Below are 20081 nucleotides of genomic sequence, written 5' to 3'. Positions count from 1 at the left end.
CAAAGTAAAAAACCTTAAAATCTCCGAATTAGTGCAAATGCATTATTGATAAAGCAGTCCAAACATTTTCATTATATATTACTCAGTTAACAGATACCATTTCTCTTCTTCCTGTCGGAAAACCTCTTCCAGCCATTGATGATCTCTCTCTGCTTCTCCATATCGCTTTTCTTCACCGTCACCATCAAGTTATCGCCGTCAGCTTCACTCTTCTCCTCTCCCAGCAAAATTTTGTGGATTACTCGTGAAGGAAGCTCATCGAGCTCACGCATCACTTTCTCAATATCGATCACAAGTCTCTCTGCGAGTGTTCTTGAAAAATCTTCTCTGATGACCACCCGAAGAACAGTTATGTGTTGTGCGTTAGGAGGCATTGTATATGCCGGCACTAGACATTGGAATACACGTTGACATTATATGTTTTTTTTACATTATATGGTTGAATGCGCATATATTACATTTTACTATAATTCAAATGTATTGCGTGTTTTCACTAGTCTCTGGCCATCACTCTTTTTTTTTCAATTTTTCTTGTCACTTTACTCTACATGAAAGTTACAAGTTGTAAATGGCCGAACAGTTTTTTTTTTTATAATATTTTCCGGACAATAATGTTTTAAATTTTTTCAAGAGAAATTAGAAGTTATGCAACTTTGGTTAATTATTTTATATGTTTTAACTATAACATATATCAGAAGAATAATAAGCTATATAAATTTAAAATATAATTTCAAAGTTTGTCTTTTTGGCCTTTTCCAGTAGACTATGGTGGTTTTGTTTTCTACCGAAGCTTAAATAGAAAGTAGAAAATAGAGACTACAAGCTTATATGTTGAGCTTGCAAGTTTCAAAAGAATAGTTTTAAAACTTACAAAAATGATTTTAGGTTGAGCTTTTTTTGTAGCTATACTATTTTTGGTTGTCAACTTTATTTCAATACATACTAGTTTTATTATTTTTGGTAGAATTTAGTTTTTATCCTATACAAAACAAATAGAATCTGAATCACATCATTAAGTTTGAAACGAAGATTATTTTGAATTAATGACGATTCTTTTTGGTCATCAACATAAACATTTTAAATGGAGACTTTGCTAACTAAACTGGAAACGTTGTATCCATGTGGACAAAGTAGGAAGGTTGACTCCGAATACCACTTGCAAGAGTATATGTCTTTGTATTCTAAGTACTTATAACAAGAGGATTTAGGGGTATATGTCATGTAGTTATCTTTTTATATTTAATTTGTGAACCTTATCCTAATTTTTGAATATTATTTTTGGGTATAATGATGTACAAATGAGAATATTCTGACAGGCGATGTTAATTTGCTGTTTTTTTTCTCCTTATAAGGTGATCATAGAATATTATTATGATATTAGTTGTTTTACCTGCACATAATGACATAATTCTTTGATAGATAATTATTATGTACTATCAGGAACGGACACATACTTAGATTTACAGGGGTACGTGCCCCTTACTATTTTATTTTTCTAAATAATTTAAGCTTATTTGATTAAATTGTTTTTAGTTTACTGAATAAACAAAAAGTGCCCCCGGTTCATAATATTTTTGTTTTGTTTTTAGTATTGTGCTATAAAATAATATTTTTTATTCTATAATAGAGAAAAATAAGCTATAGTCAATCTAAATTTGTACTTTAAAATAGAAATTGCCATTTTACTATAAAATAGTATTTCCTTATTATAAAATCATAATTTGTTATTATTAAATGGTCTTTTAACTTTTCAAACTTTAATAATTATTACTAAAAAATAATTTTAAAATTGCAGTTTATTAAAAAATAGAATAATATTTTTCTTTACATTTTAATTTAAACAAAGTTATAATTCTGTCAAACTGTCAAAATAATTAAAAGTAAATAAAGTTAATTTTTAATTTTTATAAATACTGTATAAGGTACTTGTTGTAAATCAAAACTTTCATTTTGAAAATATTCTCTTATAGAGGCAGATATTTAGAAAATATTTTTTAAAAGATAATTCCATTCCTAATAAAAAAATAATATTGAAATTTTCAAATTAAATAACAAATAAATTTCATTCTATTAACTGAATAATAAGAATAAAAATGAAAATACCACGAAAAATCATAAAAAAAATAAAAAAATAAAAATGAAAATACGAAGAAGAATAAAAATGAAAATGAAAATACCACAAAAAAAAAATCATGTTAACAAACAAATATAAATCAAATTTATTTTTATTGCTTATATACCTCTTTTTTGTATTTTAATCCTAAAATAAATTTTATAATTTCAAAAATATGCCATCATATATTACATTTACAAACAAATATAGATCAATGTTTGTTATTTTTATCAAAAAAAATTGTACAATTTATTTTTTATAAAACTATTTTAAATATTTAGTATAATGATAAGTCTAATTATTATATATGTATATATACTACTAGTTATAAAAATTAACAAATAAGAAAGAAAGAAAGATGTAGATAAACACAAAATAAATACATGTAATTATCTTTTCTTTTTCAAACACTTTTTTTTTATTTTATTTTGAGATAATTTTAACAATAAAAATCTGTAATCAGTTAAATAGTGAATTATATAATATATTTATTAAATATTTTTAATTAGTCTAATTAATGTTGTTTATTAAAACTAATGATTCAACCTAAAATCATGGAGAACATGATAAATAAACAAATTTACTTCTCAAATAATAGTATAGATAGATATATTATACCATATTTTTGTTCATTAAGATATACAATTTTTTTGGCTTAACAACATACAAATTTTGTAGATTTATGTCCTTAATTGAATATAAACAATTTCTTACATAACTAGTCATGATTCTTTTCTATGTTTTGTTTGTATATGCTATAGAAATATTCATTGTAAACTTCTATATAAACTCTGACGTAGTTTCATTTTAAAGTCATCCAAAACTAAAAGCATATTCACTTTTTCTCAATTTCACATCGACAAATAATCAAAAGAAAATGAAGAATCTCATCATTTTGGTTGCTGTGGTTCTCTTTTCAAGCTGTGTCACATCTCAGTTTCTTGACCCAACAGATGTCGAAGAGCTCCAATGGTCGGGTTACTCTCAGGCACCCTCCGCTATCCACAAACACAGCCCAAATAAAGAATTGAAGGAGTGCTTTTCCAGTTACAAGATGGTAACAAAATGTTTGATGAAGACGTTAACCGAAAAACCAACCGTTGGTTCTGAATGTTGCGCCACGATCAAGACATTGAATGAAAATTGTAAGCATACGGTTTTCAGATCGTTCCGTAACTCTTTTGTTAACAACTATGTTAAGAAACATTGCTCTAGCCACGATGCTACTGCTCCTTCTCCGGCTTAGAGTTTATTTGAAAAATATCATAAATAAATCTCTTAGATCGATCAAAAGAGTTTACTACTACATTGTGTAACTTTTCTTCTGCTTATTGTTGCACATTATAAAATTTTAATTATAATAAGACTGTTTGGATTTGAAGATAATTAGGAACTCTATTATAAGCCAAATATTATGCATTTACTAGACTCCCTAATACTATTTGTAATGGATGATAAACTAATAACAAAAACACAGAAACTTTATTCAATATGTCGCAATAATATCAAAATATATTCAAGTACTAATCAAACGAAACTTAAATTGTTCAACAACAACAAAGTAAAAACCTTCAATCTCCGAATTAATGCAATTGCTTTATTGATAATGCTTTATCACTAGTCTATGGCCATCACATGTTTATTTATTGTCACTTTACTCGACATTCGACATGAAAGTTATAAGTTGTAAATGGCCGAACAAAGTTTTTTTTAATTTAGCCATATAAGGTCAACATTGTTTTTAATTTTGTCAAGAGAAGTTAGAAGTTATGCAACTTTGGTAAATTTTTATATGTTTTAACATTAACAGAAATCAGAAGCATAATAAGCTACATCAAAAACTTAAAAGCTAATTTGAAAGTTTTGTTTTTGGCTTTTCCAGTAGAGTATGATGGTTTGTTTTCTATTGAAGCTTAAACATAAAGTAGAGAACAGTGACTACAAGCTTTTAGTTGAACTTGCAAAAGAATAATTTTAAATCTTCAAAAAATAATGATTTTAGGTTTAGTTTTCTTTTCTTTTTTGTCACTATAATATTTTTGGTTATCAGCTTTATTTCAATACATACTATTTTTTATTACTTTTGGCAGAATTTAGTTGTTTTCTTTACAAAACAAATATAATCTGAATCATTTAACAAAAGATTATTTTGAATTAATGATAACTCTTCAACAAAAAAAAAAGAAGATTATTCTCAATTGATTATAACTCTGTTTTTTTTAAATGTTTATGTCATGTGTTCATAGTTATTTTATAAGATTTAATTTGTGAACTTATCCTAATGTTTGATATTTTTTAATTTGAAATAATTTTGTGCAAATGAAAATATTGTGATAGACGATGTTAATTTGTTACTTTTTTCCTCGTTATACGGTGTCCATCTTCTATCTATACTATTATTATCTGAAAATGATTTTCTTTATTTGTTATATTCACCATAATTTTAGATAATTTTCTTATTTATCGAACTCGTATGATTTTGATTGAGGAATCATCAATTAAAATTTATCTTATTATTTAAAATTAATTAAATAAGTAAAATAAGAATTAGGATAAAATCTAAATCAGAGATTTTACCTATTTGTCATATTCTTCATACTTTTAAATAATTTTGCTTATTTTTTATGTTCTTATGACTGAAGACTCATCAACTAAAATTTATCCTATTACTTAATTAATTAAATAATTAAAAATAAAAATTAGGATTGAAATCTAAATTGCTTGATTCAATCTTTAAAATCATATTTTTATATGATATGGAGATGCATGTGGTTAGATGATTAATATAATTTAATAAAAATTAATTTTATTCTTATATTGTTAACCAATCAAAAATATCTATACATTTTTATCTAAAATTTAATTTATCAAAATTATAATAAATTTCAAATATATACAAAACTTATTTAGCACAAATACTATTTAAATGATATTATCTCAGAGTATTATTATGATATTATACCCTATTTTTGGTCAACATTAAGATATTATACAATCTTTTTGGGTTAAAAAGATGCAAATTTTAGATTTATGTCCTTAATCGAATATAAACAATTATAGACATGATTCTTTCTATATTTTGTTTGTATATGTTATAAAAGTATTTATTGTAAACTTCTATATAAACCCTGACGTAGTTTCATCTTAAAGACATCCAAAACAAAAAGAATATTCTTTTTTTCTCAATTTTCAATTTCACATCGACAAAGAATCCAAAGAAAATGAAGCATCTCACAATTTTTGTTGCAATAATTCTCTTTTCAAGCTGTGTCACATCTCAATTCATTGACCCAACAGATGACGAAGAGCTCTAATGGTCAGGTTACGCTCAGGCGCCCTCGGCTATCCACAAACACAGCCCAAATCGGGAATTAAAGGAGTGCTTTTCCAGTTACAAGATGGTAACAAAATGTTTGATGAAGACGTTAACCAAAAAAACAACCGTTGGTTCTGAATGTTGTGCCATGATCAAGACGTTGAATGAAAATTGTAAGCATACGGTTTTCAGATCCTTCCGTAACCCTTTCGTTAACAACTATGTTGAGAAACATTGCTCTAGCCATAGTGCTCCTGCTCCAGCTTAGAGTTTATTTGAAAAATATCATAAATAAATTTCTTGTATCGATTAAACAGAGTTTACTACTACATTGTGTAACTTTTTTTTTTTTTTGCTTATTGTTGCACATTATAAAATGATGATACAAGTTCAGTTATAAAAATATTATAATAAATAAATCTCTTGTATGATCATTTTCAAAATGTCACAATAATATTAAAAAAAAATATTACAAGTACTAATTAAATTGTTCAACAACAATAAAGTAAAAACCTTCAAATCTCCGAATTAGTGCAAATGCATTATTGATAAAGCAGTCCAAACATTTTCATTATATATTATTATTTCAGTTAACAGATACCATTTGTCTTCTTCCTGTCGGAAACAAACTTCTTCCAGCCATTGATGATCTCTCTCTGCTTCTCCATATCGGTTTTCTTCACCGTCACCATCAAGTTATCGCCGTTAGCTTCACTCTTCTCCTCTTCCAGCGAAATTTTGTGGATTACTCGTGAAGGAAGCTCATCGAGCTCACGCATCACTTTCTCAATATCGATCACAAGTCTCTCTGCGAGTGTTCTTGAAAAATCTTCTCTGATGACCACTCGAAGAACAGTTATGTGTTGTGCGTTAGGAGGCATTGTATATGCCGGCACTATCCATCCGTACCTACATTTCAATAATAGACACGTTATAGATACATCATATTCATACACAAATCTAGTTACTTATTTTTATGAATCTTTGAAGTATCAATAACGTCTAACTTATGTATTTACTCTCAAGTGCATCAGTGCATGAATCATATGAAAGTGAAACCTTTCAAAATGTCAAAGAGTATTTGAGATATTAGAGCATCTCCATTGCTAAAATTTTCAAAAGATAATTTCAAAATTTTATATATATTTTAGTTCACATTATTTTAAAAAAATTATTGTTTGCCAAATAACACCTGTCTTTAGAATATTTCATAGAGTTTCTATGGTTTCTCAAATAAAAACTAACCTGCGAAGCATGTCGGAGATTTCGAACTCAGTGTGAGAGCTGCTGTCTTTCAAGGAGAAAGCGACAAGCGGTACTCCCTCTTCTTTTGATACGATGTTGAACCTTCCTGTCTTCTCAAGTCCTTCCCTTAACACGATCATATTCTCTCTGCAATTCTCCATCACATTTCTATAACCCTGTTTGACACATTTTATTTTACTAGGGAATTTCTAGTTACTTAGCATTAGCATGAAATATGGTATTAACAGTAGTCATTGACTGACTCACCTCGTGGCCCAATCGAATGAGTTGGTAGTATTGAGCTATGACTTGACTCGAACCTGTGTTATTTAGGAAGATCAATGAAGAGTGATTGGCTATGAGTGATAACAAATACAACTAATAAAACGTTCAGATGTTGAAAGTATATGAAAAATCCCATTTTAATATGACGACGTCTAAGTTACGTTTTACGTACTTCAATTTTTTTTTACCTGTATCACTTTGATGTTCATGTCCTACCTATTTTTTAAATTGGTCAAAGTAAATAAAAGTGGAAAAGGTTAATTTGACCTCTATTGCTCCATCAATTTGATGATCTACGGCTAATTTTAAAAGTAGCTTCTTTTTATATATAAAAGTAGAAATATTAGCCTATTTAGATCATTGTTAGTAGGTATAAGTCAAACACAAAAGATAGGAATAGCAAGAAAATTTGCAATCAATTTTAAAGTGACTTTATTTTTTTTAAGTAGAAAGATATTTACCCTCCATAACTTCGATGTTAGTTAATCTAGATCATGGCTAGTACGTTAAAGTCAAACAAATAAAAGATTAGGAATAGCTAGCAAGAAAATTAAATTTTGATAAACAAGAAGGAAAATTTATACAAGCAGCAACTAAGACCATCACTAGGAAACATACCTTTGGAGAAATTGAGCGTAAAAGTGGGTTGGTCAGCACCAAGATAATTGATATGGAAGATGAGTTCCTCGGGCAAATCCTCTTTGTTTCTCCAAACCACCCAACCAATTCCTGCGTACACAAGTCCATACTTGTGACCACTCACATTTATACTCTTCACCAAAGGCAGTCTAAAGTCCCATTCCAATTCTGGATACAAAAACGGTGCTATGAATCCTCCACTTGCCGCATCCACATGGATTGGTGTGTCCCATCTATCAAAGACATGCAAATATCGACCCAGTTATTAGTTGTTTTGATTAGTGTAAACGTGTTAAATATTCTAACTATAGTACTACTAATATCATATAGTGTAAACAATCCATTGGTATGAAAACTAATTAATTTACCCGGTTTCTTTGTTCTTTAGGACCAAGAGATCATTCAAGAGTTTGACATCTTCAAATTCTCCATTAAGAGTGGAACCAAGAATAGCCGCAACACATATAGTGTTCTCATCGACCATCTCAACAGCTTGCTCCGGGTCCATCACATAATACCCTTCGCTTAGTTTCACTTCCTTAAGCTCAACCTCAAAGTACCTAGCGAATTTCTCCCAACACACCTAACATTTTGATCCGTCATTGTAAGAAATTGGTCAAACACAAAGATTTAGTTATGATTACTAAACTTGAATAATCGTTTATTACTTGAACATTAGCTCCAGTGACAATGTTGGGTTTATCAAAAGGTTTGCCTTCCGCTTTACGCTTGTTCTGCCATTTACGCTTAAAGGCCAAACCGGCCAACATTATGGCCTCAGATGATCCAACGGTCCCTACTCCAACGGCTGTCTCTGTCTCTCCTAAAGGTGCGTTGAATAGATGTGCAATCATGTTCACACATCGGTTCTGTTTTCAAAATATTAAAACAATAATGATTATTAGTGAAAAGCAGCGTGGCGTATGACTTATTGACACCGAGATTGATGCTACTCCTGGTGAATAGCACCGTCACAGATCTTTAGAGTAAATTTAAAATAGTGCACACTTAAAGGGGTGGAGATTAATTAGTCATAACAACTACATTTATTCTATAATTCAGCATAAGATCGTGTAAATCTTATAATGTAAATAATTACGGTCAGCTAATTGATGAAAAAAATTGCGATCATATTCTAATCTGAAAATAATACAGAATGTTAAATTTGATCCTACTATTATACCATATCATATAATGTTATTCATACTCTTTATATTTCAATTTAAAATACGAGGAATCTAACCACTTGTAACTTATAGTTGTAAGTATAACTTGAATTTTATATTCTATTTATTTCAATGTTGGCCCGATCATTAAATATCATTTAGTTTTTAACTTTGTCCGGCTATCAATTTAAATAGTCATAGTAGCAAGGAACACAATGACTGGTATTAATTGAGGAAACGTAGTACCAATATTCCCACTAATTACTATAGTTTAGTTCAAATGAATCCAAAAGTAATAAAAATGGCCATAGAAAAAGTCAAGATAGGTGGTGGCGTTGCGTTTATATATGTAGAATCAATAATAAAGCATCTTATGATGATACAAACTAATAATAGTAACATATATTAATATATAGGAACAAATTAGAGAGAGAGAAAAAAAAAACCCTCACAAACAAGATTTGAAAACAATGCACCTTATGAACAATGGTATATACAAATTTAAATTAAAACATAAATCAAAACATATCATATAATATTATCTCGGCCACATACAAGATCCTTAGAAAAAAAATGTTGAAGATCTTATAATCATTTCTCTCCAGATATAAGCCGATACGTAATTATGTCTAAACTTGATTTTGAACGATCATGATATATAGAGTATATGATCAGATACCTGAAGTTCGGTGGTGACAGGGTACTCGTCCATGTCGACATAGTTCTTGTTAATGGAAGCCATGATGAGCTTGTCGCACTCAGGCTCCATCCACGTGGTCACGAAGGAGGCCAAGTTTAGCCTTGGATTACCGTCAAGCATCAACTCATCGTTTATTATCTGATACGCCGCTTCTTTTGGAATCGAGTTTTCCGGCATCTTGAACCTGATATTAACGTTATCAACCCTCCATTATTATGGAGCTTATACATACGTATATCATGATCAAGATTGTTATATTGTTTAGGTTTATTTTACCTAGGAAGTGAAGTTCGAACGTATCGTGACGCGAATGTGGAGTGGACGGAGACGTCCGAATCCGATGCGGCGTGAGAGAGCACCATCACGGCGATGAGAGAGAGAGAGAGAAATAACACAAGACGATGATGAGAGAGAGAATGAGATCGAGGAAAGTGATGAATGGCCGAATGGGATTGGAGGAAATGGAGAAACACCTAGTGAGGGGTTTTATATCAATAATAAATGATATTGAATGATAACCAATTAACCATATGGGTTATTTGTGTAATAATATATTTTGAAATGAACTAACTTTTAGAAGTTTCCTTTCTCCGAATTTTCTTCCTAGTGCCTATACTTTATTTATGTTAGTAGAATAATGCCTCTAATTTCGTTTTAGGTTTTTTAAACCAAGTACTTTTTTTTTAAACTTAAACCAAGTACATTTTTGAGAAGTTTTGTTTGAAAACACGATTTTTTTTTATTTTGTTTCCTTAATAAAGATTTCTAAGAAATTTGATTTATAAACACGGTAAAAATATTTAATGCTTACTAAGTCAATGATGAATAGGATCCGAGGAAAATATTTGCATTTTATTGAATTCGTTCATGTATTAAATAAATATTTTCTCAGAAATCGTTTGGTCCATAGAATTAGACCAAACGTTGGTTACTTTTGTACATTATTAGAACGCGGAAGATAACGCGTATCGACCAATACCGTAAGGTTTCTTCTTAGTTTTTCTAGTATGATAGGCCTCGTAATGTAAAATATGCGAGTTAATTTATTATATTTCATCATTGATTACATAAGATCATGCGTAGTGCACAGTTAATGTTTGTAATAATATTTGCCGATCGATCGATGATATGATTACTGTCCAAATAAGAATTAACTGTAAAGGTGATGTTATTTAATTCGATCTCTATTATTGAGTCGGCCGAATGCCATCATATGAGTTTCTAGTTTTCATCATCTATCTAAAAAACTCAAAGACTATGAAATTTATATAATTAAATAAATTTGAACAATCCAATTAAAGAAATCTTGTTTTCAGAATTTACTTGTTTTTCTGAATTTAGTTTCAACTAATCAAAATAAAAGTAATTAGGAGTGTAATTGACATAACAAAGAAACTAAGAATAGTTTATCAAAATAAGAAACTTAACTTTCTTTCGTTGACAAAAAGAAAAGAAAAAAAAGAAACTTAACTTTCTTTTAATGTCTCAAAAATAAATGTGTCATTAATAATCACACATTAGTTCAAAACTTAGAAATCAATTCAGTAAAACGAAACATGATGTCTTTCAAAATTTTAAAATCGACGCAATAAAAATAAAAACTCAATCAAAAACCAGTCGACCTATGAAGGTCTAACATCAACAAAATATGGGTTTGTCAGACTTCTTGACATTGATGATCTCTATGGGCTTCTCAATATCACTTTTCTTCACCGTAACCACCATGTTGTCGCCGTTATCTTCACTCTTCACCTCTCCTAGTGAAATTTTGTGGATCACTCGCGAGGGAAGCTCATCAAGCTCATGCATCACTTTCTCAATATCCATCACAAGTCTCTCTGCCAGTGTCCTTGAAAAATCTTCTCTGATGACCACACGAAGAACAGTTATGTGCTCTGCGTTTGCTGGCATTGTATACGCCGGCACTATCCACCCATACCTACATTACAACACAGTTAAACATCATAACACACTGAACTTCATGAGAGAGTATTTGAGATCATATTAATGATAGCTAACCTGCGAAGCATCTCGGAGATTTCGAACTCAGTGTGAGAACTGTTATCTTTTAAGGAGAAAGCGACAAGTGGAATTCCCTCGTCCTTTGATACGATGCTGAACCTTCCTGTCTTCTCAAGCCCTTCCCTTAAGACGATCATGTTCTCTCTGCAATTCTCCATCACGTTTCTGTACCCCTGTTTGATACAATTTAATTAGTTTGTAAGTAATGCTTAGTTAATTAGCATGATATTTTAAATCAATATTCATGGCTCACCTCATGGCCCAATCGGATCAGCTGGTAGTATTGAGCAATGACTTGGCTCGAACCTGTGTTTATTAAGAAGAATATCAAAAAATATATATAGAAAAAATGAAAGTAATTTATAGATTCTGGAGTGAGCTACTAATAGTAATACTGAAGTGGTGAAGTACGTTACCTTTGGAGAAGTTGAGTGTGAAAGTGGGTTGGTCAGCACCAAGATAGTTGATATGGAAGATGAGTTCATCAGGCAAATCCTCTTTGTTTCTCCACACCACCCAGCCAATTCCAGCGTACACAAGTCCATACTTGTGACCACTCACATTAATACTCTTCACCTGTGGCAGTCTAAAGTCCCATTCCAGTTCAGGATACAAAAACGGTGCTATGAATCCTCCACTTGCTGCATCCACATGGATCGGTATATCCAATCTATCGAAAACATGCATATGTTAGTTGTGTTTTTCTTAGTTTACTAGATATACAGTTGTGTGTAATAATCCATTGATATAGTGAAGGAAATAGATAATTACCCAGTTTCTTTGTTCTTCAGGACCAAGAGATCGTTCAAGAGTTTGACATCTTCAAATTCTCCATTAAGAGTGGAACCAAGAATAGCCGCAACACATATAGTGTTCTCATCGACCATCTCAACAGCTTGCTCTGGGTCCATCACATAATACCCTTCACGTAGTTTCACTTCCTTAAGCTCAACCTCAAAGTACCTAGCAAATTTCTCCCAGCACACCTAATATTTTGATTCATTATTGTAAGACTTGATCAAGAACACAAATTTAATTATGATTATTAAACTTGAAGAAGTGTTAATTACTTGAACATTGGCTCCGGTGACAATGTTGGGTTTGTCAAAGGGTTTTCCTTCGGCTTTACGCTTGTTCTGCCACTTCCGCTTGAAGGCCAAACCGGCCAACATTATGGCTTCGGATGATCCAACGGTTCCAACTCCAACGGCTGTCTCTGTCTCTCCCAACGGTGCGTTGAATAGATGTGCAATCATGTTCACACATCGGTTCTGTTTTATTAATAGTAAGAAAAAAATTGATTAGTGAAAACTCACCTTTTTACGTCAATGAAATCTTATCAACGTCGAGATTGTTAATTAACTTTAATAATCTTGGTGAATAAGAGCGTAACATATCATCTTAGTTACTATTGGCATATATCTTATAAAGAGTTCTATTTAAACTCAATTTTGTAACGTTCATGATGATCTATACAAACCTGGAGTTCGGTGGTGACAGGGTACTCGTCCATGTCGACGTAGTTCTTGTTAATTGAGGCCATGATGAGCTTATCACACTCAGGCTCCATCCATGTGGTCACGAAGGAGGCCAAGTTTAGCCTTGGATTACCGTCAAGCATCAGCTCATCGTTAATGATCTGATAAGCAGCTTCTTTTGGAATCGAGTTTTCCGGCATTCTGAACCTGATATTTTACGTTTTAAACCAACCATTATAATGGAGCTTACATACATATATCATGATGATCAAGATTGTTATATTTTTAGTTGTATGTTACCTAGGTAGCGAAGTTCGGACGTATCGTGACGCGAATGTGGAGTGGACGGAGACGTCCGAATCCGATGCAGCATGTGAGAGCACCATCACGACGTTGAGGGAGCAAATTCCCACGAGATGACAATAAGAGAGAAAGTAAGGTCAACAGAAGTGGTGATGGAGCTTGGAGGAAGAAGTGAAACACCTTATTTATATATGGGGGTGGTTAATATAAAAAAAAAGGTAAACCCTAATAATATATTTTGAAATAAATGCTTTTGGAAATGTTCTTTTTTTTTCTTTTAGAAAGTTAAATTTCTTCGCAAGGCATATACTATGTCCCTTTTTGTGAAGTTTGGTTAGAATCAGAAGGGTCCTGACACGAATGAAACCATATTGGAAACACGATTTCGTTTCTTTCCATTTTGTTGATCTACGGTTTCTAAAAAGAAATATACTTGGAAACAGGGTGAAAATATGTAATGCGTGCTAAGTACGTAAAATTAATGGGATTCGAGGAAAATTGCATTTATTTTTAAAATTAAATGCCTTCCCATAAATGGCGAAATTCTCTTTTTTGCCAAAATTTCTTTCGACGCCTATAGTTTGTTTAAATTAGTGGAATATCTTGTATTTCTTTATACAATTAGACCAAACATTTTTGCTCTTTACATTGTTATTATAACACGGAATAAGGTGCATGTGGACCAGGATCCGACCATGTGTATGGAGTATGGTATGGTTTCTGCTTTCTATAGGTGGTAAAAAAAAGTAGACACGGCGCAGAAGTCGCACCCATAAGGTAGAAGACGAGTGCAATCCGTCATTTCATGCTCCATGTTCTGATTCTCGGACGATTCTCTTATGAACCATACTCATACCTTTCAATGTTTGGTTGGTTAAAAACTTATATGTTCTACGGACTACGGGAGGCCCTTAAATAAACAATGTTATGTTGTTGCCGGTTAGCATGTTTATTTTTGATATTTTGTTTGTTTGCTTAAATAGTAGTGTTCGTTTATATAAAAATAAATTTCATTAAATCATTTCTCCTATGACATTCCATCAGTTAACGATGAAGTTGAACTCTTACGTTTGTAAATAACATATCAACATCAAAATATCTTTTCTGGTACGTGAAAACTGCACCATCGGAAATGGATAGCTAAGCTTACCTGCAAGACGTGGTACTCGTTTTTCTCACTTTCATATGGATAAATTTAATTTTGTTTTCTAATAATAATGATGATAATAAAACGAATAACTGGACACGGGTGTTCCAATTGGTTTCTGGTTAATTCTGTACAGAAATGAGTTAAATCGAAAACTGGGTTATTATCGGTTTTGGATTTTATAAATATGAAACTTTTTTAGAAATTTATTATCTCGATCCATTTTTGTACCGTGGTTCGATTTGAATTCTGTTTTTCTCGAGCTTTAGAGGAAAATAGGGGAACAATATCCAATTTGCTGAGCTAAATTGAACCGATTCGCTTGGTTCAAATACTTAAACCGACCGGTTCAGTAAAAACCACCACCTAATGAAGAGGGAGATGCGATTTGCGAGGTGTTGAGATTCCTGTTTTACAATTGGCAAAGAGAAAACAACGGACGATTCTTTAATACAAGTTGGTTTGATCAAAAAAAAAAAAAAAACAACGGACGATGATTCATTCGTTACCACTAACTCCTCCCGCACTATAAATATCCCCCACCTTTGATTCCACAACACTCTTTCATCTCCAACCTCTCTGCGATTAGCCTCTCTAGATCGGAATCTCGTTTCAGAAAAATCAACCATGGCCGCAGCCGCGATCGAGAAGCTCCCCCAGCTCAAATCCGCCACCGATGGACTTAAGGAGATGAGGTTACACGCTCTCACTTTCCTGATTCTGGATCTGGTAATCTTCTTCATCGTTTTAGACTCTCTCATCTGTTTCCTCCCTTTGTTTCAGTGATAACGAGAGGAGCGGATTCATCAACCTCGTCTCTCGCTACCTGAGGTTCGTCCTTCGTATTTTCTTTGCGGATCGAGCTTTGTGTTGCTATTATCTTAAATTCGAAAGATCAAACAGTTTAGTTTACGTAGATTTGTAGTAGAAACGATCGATGCAAGTATCATTATCGGATCTGGGAACAGATCTAGAAACTTTTGAATGTTTACATATAATTATATAAAACGTACCAATGAGTTCTATGTGAATTTGAATGAGTTCTATGTGAATTTGAAGCGGTGAGGCACAGCACATTGAGTGGAGCAAGATCCAGACTCCTACTGACGAGATTGTTGTTCCTTACGATAAAATGGCTAACGTCTCTGAAGGTATTTTTATTTTTCTCGAATGATTCAAATCTGTATTGAAGCTTTGCTTTCTTTATGATAAGCTTTTTTATTATGGTTTGCAACGTAATGAAGATGCTTCGGAGACTAAGTATCTGTTGGACAAGCTTGTTGTGCTGAAGCTTAATGGAGGTCTGGGAACGACGATGGGATGCACTGGTCCAAAGTAAGCTCCCTAGTCTTGCGTCACTATCAGTTTTTTAATTCGATTTTTTTTGGCTTATTGTTGCTTGAGTAGTGGATGTAGTCTCTTTGAGATAGTGAAGTTGTTTTGTACATTTGACTACCCGAAGATCTATTTTACCATGTCCTCCTTGTTGCCATGGCTAGTGGGCTTAGTGGATCCCTGCGTAGCTAGTAAACAATCCACTGTTAGCTTTTGACAATAGCAGGGATATGGTAGTTATTTGAACTTCAGGGGTAAACAAGTTCATCCTAGAACATACAGCCCATATTTATAACTTCATTTTCATGGAAATCGTCTTGAGTTTACTGTATTCAGTCCTTACCTGATGTATTATGCGACATTTTCTTTCTTCAAGCAATAAGTTTTTCATTTTCGTTTCCTGTTTCTGTGCAGATCGGTTATTGAAGTTCGTGATGGTTTAACATTTCTTGACCTGATTGTTATCCAGATCGAGGTTTATCATTTTTCCGTTTTTTTTTCTCTAATCTTAATACCTTTATGTAACTTCATTTATCACTTTTCCACAGAATCTCAACAACAAGTATGGATGCAAGGTTCCCTTGGTTCTCATGAACTCATTCAATACACATGATGACACACAAAAGGTACTTTTACACCGAGGATCACTTCTCTCTGTTTATCTGATACTTGTGGGCTGACTGCTTTTTGTCTCGTTCAGATTGTGGAGAAGTACACCAACTCCAATGTTGATATCCACACTTTTAATCAGGTAATTCATGTCAATGCCAAGAAACTAAAACTTAATTTATTTGAACGATCATCTAGGTCAACTGTGGAACTAACAATGTTAACTTTAATTGTGTAGAGCAAGTATCCTCGTGTTGTTGCTGATGAGTTTGTGCCGTGGCCTAGCAAAGGAAAGACTGACAAGGATGGCTGGTATGATTTTGTTCTGGTAGACTAGTAAACTTGCACTGTAATTTCACTGCCTTTTGCATTTTGTTTTTTTTTCTTATCACGCAAAACTTTCAAAAAGTCCTGCGGTCTAGTCACAATCTTCATGAGACTCATTTGGGCTTGTCAATCAAATACTACAATCCTGATGGAGTTTTTCCGTATAAATATTGCATATGCATTTGCATTTGAGATTCCATTTACATGTGAATATCCTTCTCTATTTCTGTCACCACTTATAAAAGGTGTTTTTGTGAAGGTATCCTCCCGGTCACGGTGATGTATTCCCATCCCTCATGAACAGTGGCAAGCTTGATGCTTTCATATCACAGGTTATTTCTTTGATCTAGTATATTATTGTTTTTCTCCTGAATTGATCCTTGATACGTTTGTGACTTTCAGCATTTGCCAATTTTAATTCCGGGTTTCTCACTATTCAGGGTAAGGAGTATGTGTTCGTTGCCAACTCAGACAACTTGGGCGCTGTCGTTGACTTAAGTAATATCTTCTTCTTGGTTTCTTCCTATATTGCTTTTGCGTAGTTCCAGTCTGAAAAATAACATTCAATCAGAGAGTAATTTGTGGCTGTCATTTACTCTATGTTGCTTCAGAAATCTTGAAGCACCTGATCCAAAACAAAAATGAGTATTGTATGGAGGTGACGCCCAAAACCCTAGCTGATGTAAAGGGAGGAACTCTCATCTCCTACGAAGGAAAAGTGCAGGTAGATTTTCTTTCCTGTTTAGATGTAGCTATTTGGCTGCAAGATTACTGGAAAGTTACTAATCAAATTTGGTGTTAGTACCTACTGAAGATTTTCTGTGCATTCTGTAATATCTCTCATTATTGTGTATGTCACCTTAAAATTGTAGGTGTCTCTAGGCTCTTATTAAATAAAATATATGGAGATTTGTCTTCTTTGCAACTCACGATCCTCTAGCTTTTTTATTATCTTATGCTACTGGAGAATAGTACAGTCTTATTGACCTCTGAATTTGACTTTTCCGTTGTGTTACTCAGCTTCTGGAGATTGCTCAAGTTCCTGATGAGCATGTAAGTCCACAACTCTTCTGTTTTCCTTCTAGTTTTTATTCATACTTGTTTCTTTCTGGTTTGATGATATAGATTTCCTTTTTACTAGAGCTTTCTTGGGATTCTTGTAGCAATTAGACACTATCCTTTGCTTGTTACATTTAGTGCTCATAACATGTCATGAAATTTGCTGCTGCTCTGAGCATGAAACGAATTGCTTACCTCTGGCTATTGCGTGTGACTAAGAATTACCTCACTCGCGTTTTCGTAGGTAAATGAATTCAAATCAATTGAGAAATTCAAGATTTTCAACACAAACAACCTGTAAGTACCATATCTGTCCCCCAAAACATGGAAGATAATAGATTTATTTTCAGAGACTTGACTATTTTGCTTCTACAGTTGGGTTAACTTGAAAGCCATTAAAAAGCTTGTGGAAGCTGATGCGCTTAAAATGGAGATCATCCCAAACCCGAAGGTACTTATTTTATAACCATGCCATGCTGCGCAGTTAGGCTATTGCAACTTTGCGTGATTTGTCCTAACCTCTTCTCAGGAAGTCGATGGAGTCAAAGTTCTTCAACTGGAAACTGCAGCTGGTGCAGCGATAAGGGTATGCATTTTGTTCTATATTTCGTTATTTTTAGAGAAACACACCAGTCACCTTATTCTAATGCTACCTGTCTTCAAACAGTTCTTTGAAAATGCAATCGGTGTGAATGTACCTCGGTCACGTTTTTTACCAGTGAAGGCAACTTCAGACTTGCTACTTGTTCAAGTAAGCCAAACTTCTACAAAGCTCAGAATATCCACTGAACATGGAATAAAGAGTTAATCTGTAATCATCTTTTACAGTCTGATTTGTACACTCTCGTGGATGGCTTTGTCACACGGAACAAAGCTAGAACAAACCCCACAAACCCAGCGATCGAGTTGGGACCCGAATTCAAAAAGGTAAGAGAATGAGAATGTTCTTCGCTCTCTGTAAAGAGCATTTCACTGTTATACAATGTAACTTTTTGTGTGTGTTTAATAAACAGGTGGCGAGCTTCCTTGGCCGGTTCAAGTCCATCCCGAGTATAGTTGAGCTGGATAGCCTTAAGGTCTCTGGTGATGTCTGGTTTGGCTCAGGCGTTGTTCTCAAGGGAAAAGTGTCAGTGAAGGCAAATGCCGGGACAAAACTTGAAATTCCGGATAATGCTGTGCTCGAGAATAAGGTAACGTTTATATTCCCGGGGAGGATATTGTAAGAACTATATCACTAGACTCAACTTGTGCTTGTTCTTACAGGACATCAACGGCCCAGAGGATCTGTGAAGGAAAGTTTAAATATCCATGATGCGTCTTCTTCTGTCTTCCTCTTCTTATTATACATGAAAGCACTTTTGATGAAACTTTTTTCAAGGTAAAAGATCACAACTCACAAGAATAACACGATAAGTGATGTTTTTATTTTCTTTTTGCAGTTTTAGTCCCCGCAAAGTACGTTTTCAAATTTACCATTTTCTTATTTTTCCCTACATGAGTTATTTTCTTTTGTTTTTATTGTTGGGATACTCTACAAAATATTATTAATGGAGATGTTAGTGTAACATCAATTAAAATCATTTCATTATTTTTTCGAGAACTATAGGTGAGAACATGTTATACTATGAAGCAACAAAAAAAATTTAAAACAATTTACATACTAAAAACAACAGAGTGATATTATATTATAGTGTTTTCAACCAATTATTCTGATCTAAATTCCCCTATGCGGGTTGGAATTTTATTTAAATTAAAAAGAAACAATTATTGAGAATAAGTTTTTTCACTTTTTAAATTTCTCTACCATATTGTGCCAGTTGTACCAAACTGTCTCCTACTCTACTTTGACCACTTTTACCAGGTCGAATCCAAAGTTACCTACAGAAATAAAAGGGTTTTTAGTAATTAAACCCTTCAACTCAAGATGAATCGTAAAAAAACCCTCAACTAAAAATCTTGTGAAATAAACCTTCAACTTTAGTTCCGTTAACATATGTTACCCTCCGTCTAAAAAACCGTGACGAAGGGTGACATATGTTAACGGTTTATAAGTTGAGGGTTTATTTCATTGGATTTTTAGTTGAGGGTTTTTTTTATGATTCATCTTTAGTTGAGGGGTTTTATCACTAAAAGTCATTAAATGTTATTAAATTATTTATTATCAATTTATACATTGTTTTAGGATTTATAAGCCTTTAAAGCTAATTTATAAATTTTAATATATTATAAAATTAATTTATACATCTTAAGTTAATAATTTTCAGCACTACTTACAACTTATTATAACTTTGAAATATTAAATTATTTGATATTTGACAATAGTGATATAAAAAAATT

At 32.6% G+C, this 20081-nt stretch overlaps 4 protein-coding genes across 4 annotated transcripts; 2 read left to right on the top strand and 2 right to left on the bottom strand.

Moving 5' to 3' along the window:
- Nucleotides 1-2990: 2990 nt before the first annotated feature.
- LOC117133071 lies at nucleotides 2991-3359 on the top strand. The gene has a single exon (XM_033289123.1). The coding sequence runs from the start codon at nucleotides 2991-2993 to the stop codon at nucleotides 3357-3359; it is 369 nt and encodes a 122-aa protein (XP_033145014.1).
- Nucleotides 3360-4491: 1132 nt separating this feature from the next.
- Nucleotides 4492-10057, bottom strand: LOC103856243 (glutamate decarboxylase 1). The gene is made up of 8 exons (XM_009133342.3): nucleotides 9741-10057; nucleotides 9444-9648; nucleotides 8267-8467; nucleotides 7967-8181; nucleotides 7578-7831; nucleotides 6942-6994; nucleotides 6675-6850; nucleotides 4492-6338 (listed from the first exon to the last, which is right to left on the bottom strand). Exons 1-8 carry the CDS (start codon nucleotides 9824-9826, stop codon nucleotides 6020-6022), a joined length of 1509 nt encoding a protein of 502 aa, XP_009131590.1. The 5' UTR covers nucleotides 9827-10057; the 3' UTR covers nucleotides 4492-6019.
- An 861-nt stretch (nucleotides 10058-10918) lies between these two features.
- Nucleotides 10919-14617, bottom strand: LOC103856242 (glutamate decarboxylase 1-like). Its single transcript, XM_009133341.3, has 8 exons — nucleotides 13265-14617; nucleotides 12967-13171; nucleotides 12557-12757; nucleotides 12258-12472; nucleotides 11903-12156; nucleotides 11740-11792; nucleotides 11484-11659; nucleotides 10919-11403 (listed from the first exon to the last, which is right to left on the bottom strand). The coding sequence occupies exons 1-8, from the start codon at nucleotides 13348-13350 to the stop codon at nucleotides 11103-11105; spliced, it is 1491 nt and encodes a 496-aa protein (XP_009131589.1). The 5' UTR covers nucleotides 13351-14617; the 3' UTR covers nucleotides 10919-11102.
- A 229-nt stretch (nucleotides 14618-14846) lies between these two features.
- On the top strand, nucleotides 14847-19341 carry LOC103856241 (UTP--glucose-1-phosphate uridylyltransferase 1). The gene is made up of 19 exons (XM_009133340.3): nucleotides 14847-15109; nucleotides 15198-15245; nucleotides 15474-15565; nucleotides 15659-15749; nucleotides 16164-16224; nucleotides 16298-16375; nucleotides 16450-16500; nucleotides 16597-16670; nucleotides 16945-17017; nucleotides 17126-17183; nucleotides 17297-17409; nucleotides 17706-17738; nucleotides 17989-18041; nucleotides 18120-18195; nucleotides 18274-18330; nucleotides 18412-18495; nucleotides 18573-18671; nucleotides 18758-18934; nucleotides 19008-19341. Exons 1-19 carry the CDS (start codon nucleotides 15042-15044, stop codon nucleotides 19032-19034), a joined length of 1413 nt encoding a protein of 470 aa, XP_009131588.1. The 5' UTR covers nucleotides 14847-15041; the 3' UTR covers nucleotides 19035-19341.
- Nucleotides 19342-20081: the final 740 nt, after the last annotated feature.

This window comes from Brassica rapa, chromosome A03, assembly GCF_000309985.2.
Source record: "Brassica rapa cultivar Chiifu-401-42 chromosome A03, CAAS_Brap_v3.01, whole genome shotgun sequence".
NCBI lineage: Eukaryota > Viridiplantae > Streptophyta > Magnoliopsida > Brassicales > Brassicaceae > Brassica > Brassica rapa.
Note: the sequence above shows the minus strand (reverse complement) of the source record. Positions and strands in the feature narration are given on the sequence as shown.

Coding starts and splice junctions, on each gene's coding strand:
- LOC103856241 (XM_009133340.3), top strand. CDS start 15,042: ATGGCCGCAGCCGCGATCGAGAAGCTCCCCCAGCTCAAATCCGCCACC. Junction 16,225..16,297: donor TGATTGTTATCCAGATCGAG/GTTTATCATTTT, acceptor ACTTTTCCACAG/AATCTCAACAACAAGTATGG. Junction 17,018..17,125: donor TTGATGCTTTCATATCACAG/GTTATTTCTTTG, acceptor CTCACTATTCAG/GGTAAGGAGTATGTGTTCGT.
- LOC103856242 (XM_009133341.3), bottom strand. CDS start 13,350: ATGGTGCTCTCACATGCTGCATCGGATTCGGACGTCTCCGTCCACTCC. Junction 12,473..12,556: donor TCACCGGAGCCAATGTTCAA/GTAATTAACACT, acceptor TCAAAATATTAG/GTGTGCTGGGAGAAATTTGC. Junction 12,157..12,257: donor CTGAAGAACAAAGAAACTGG/GTAATTATCTAT, acceptor TGTTTTCGATAG/ATTGGATATACCGATCCATG.
- LOC103856243 (XM_009133342.3), bottom strand. CDS start 9,826: ATGGTGCTCTCTCACGCCGCATCGGATTCGGACGTCTCCGTCCACTCC. Junction 9,649..9,740: donor GTTCGAACTTCACTTCCTAG/GTAAAATAAACC, acceptor CGTTAATATCAG/GTTCAAGATGCCGGAAAACT. Junction 6,995..7,577: donor TACGCTCAATTTCTCCAAAG/GTATGTTTCCTA, acceptor TAAATAACACAG/GTTCGAGTCAAGTCATAGCT.
- LOC117133071 (XM_033289123.1), top strand. CDS start 2,991: ATGAAGAATCTCATCATTTTGGTTGCTGTGGTTCTCTTTTCAAGCTGT.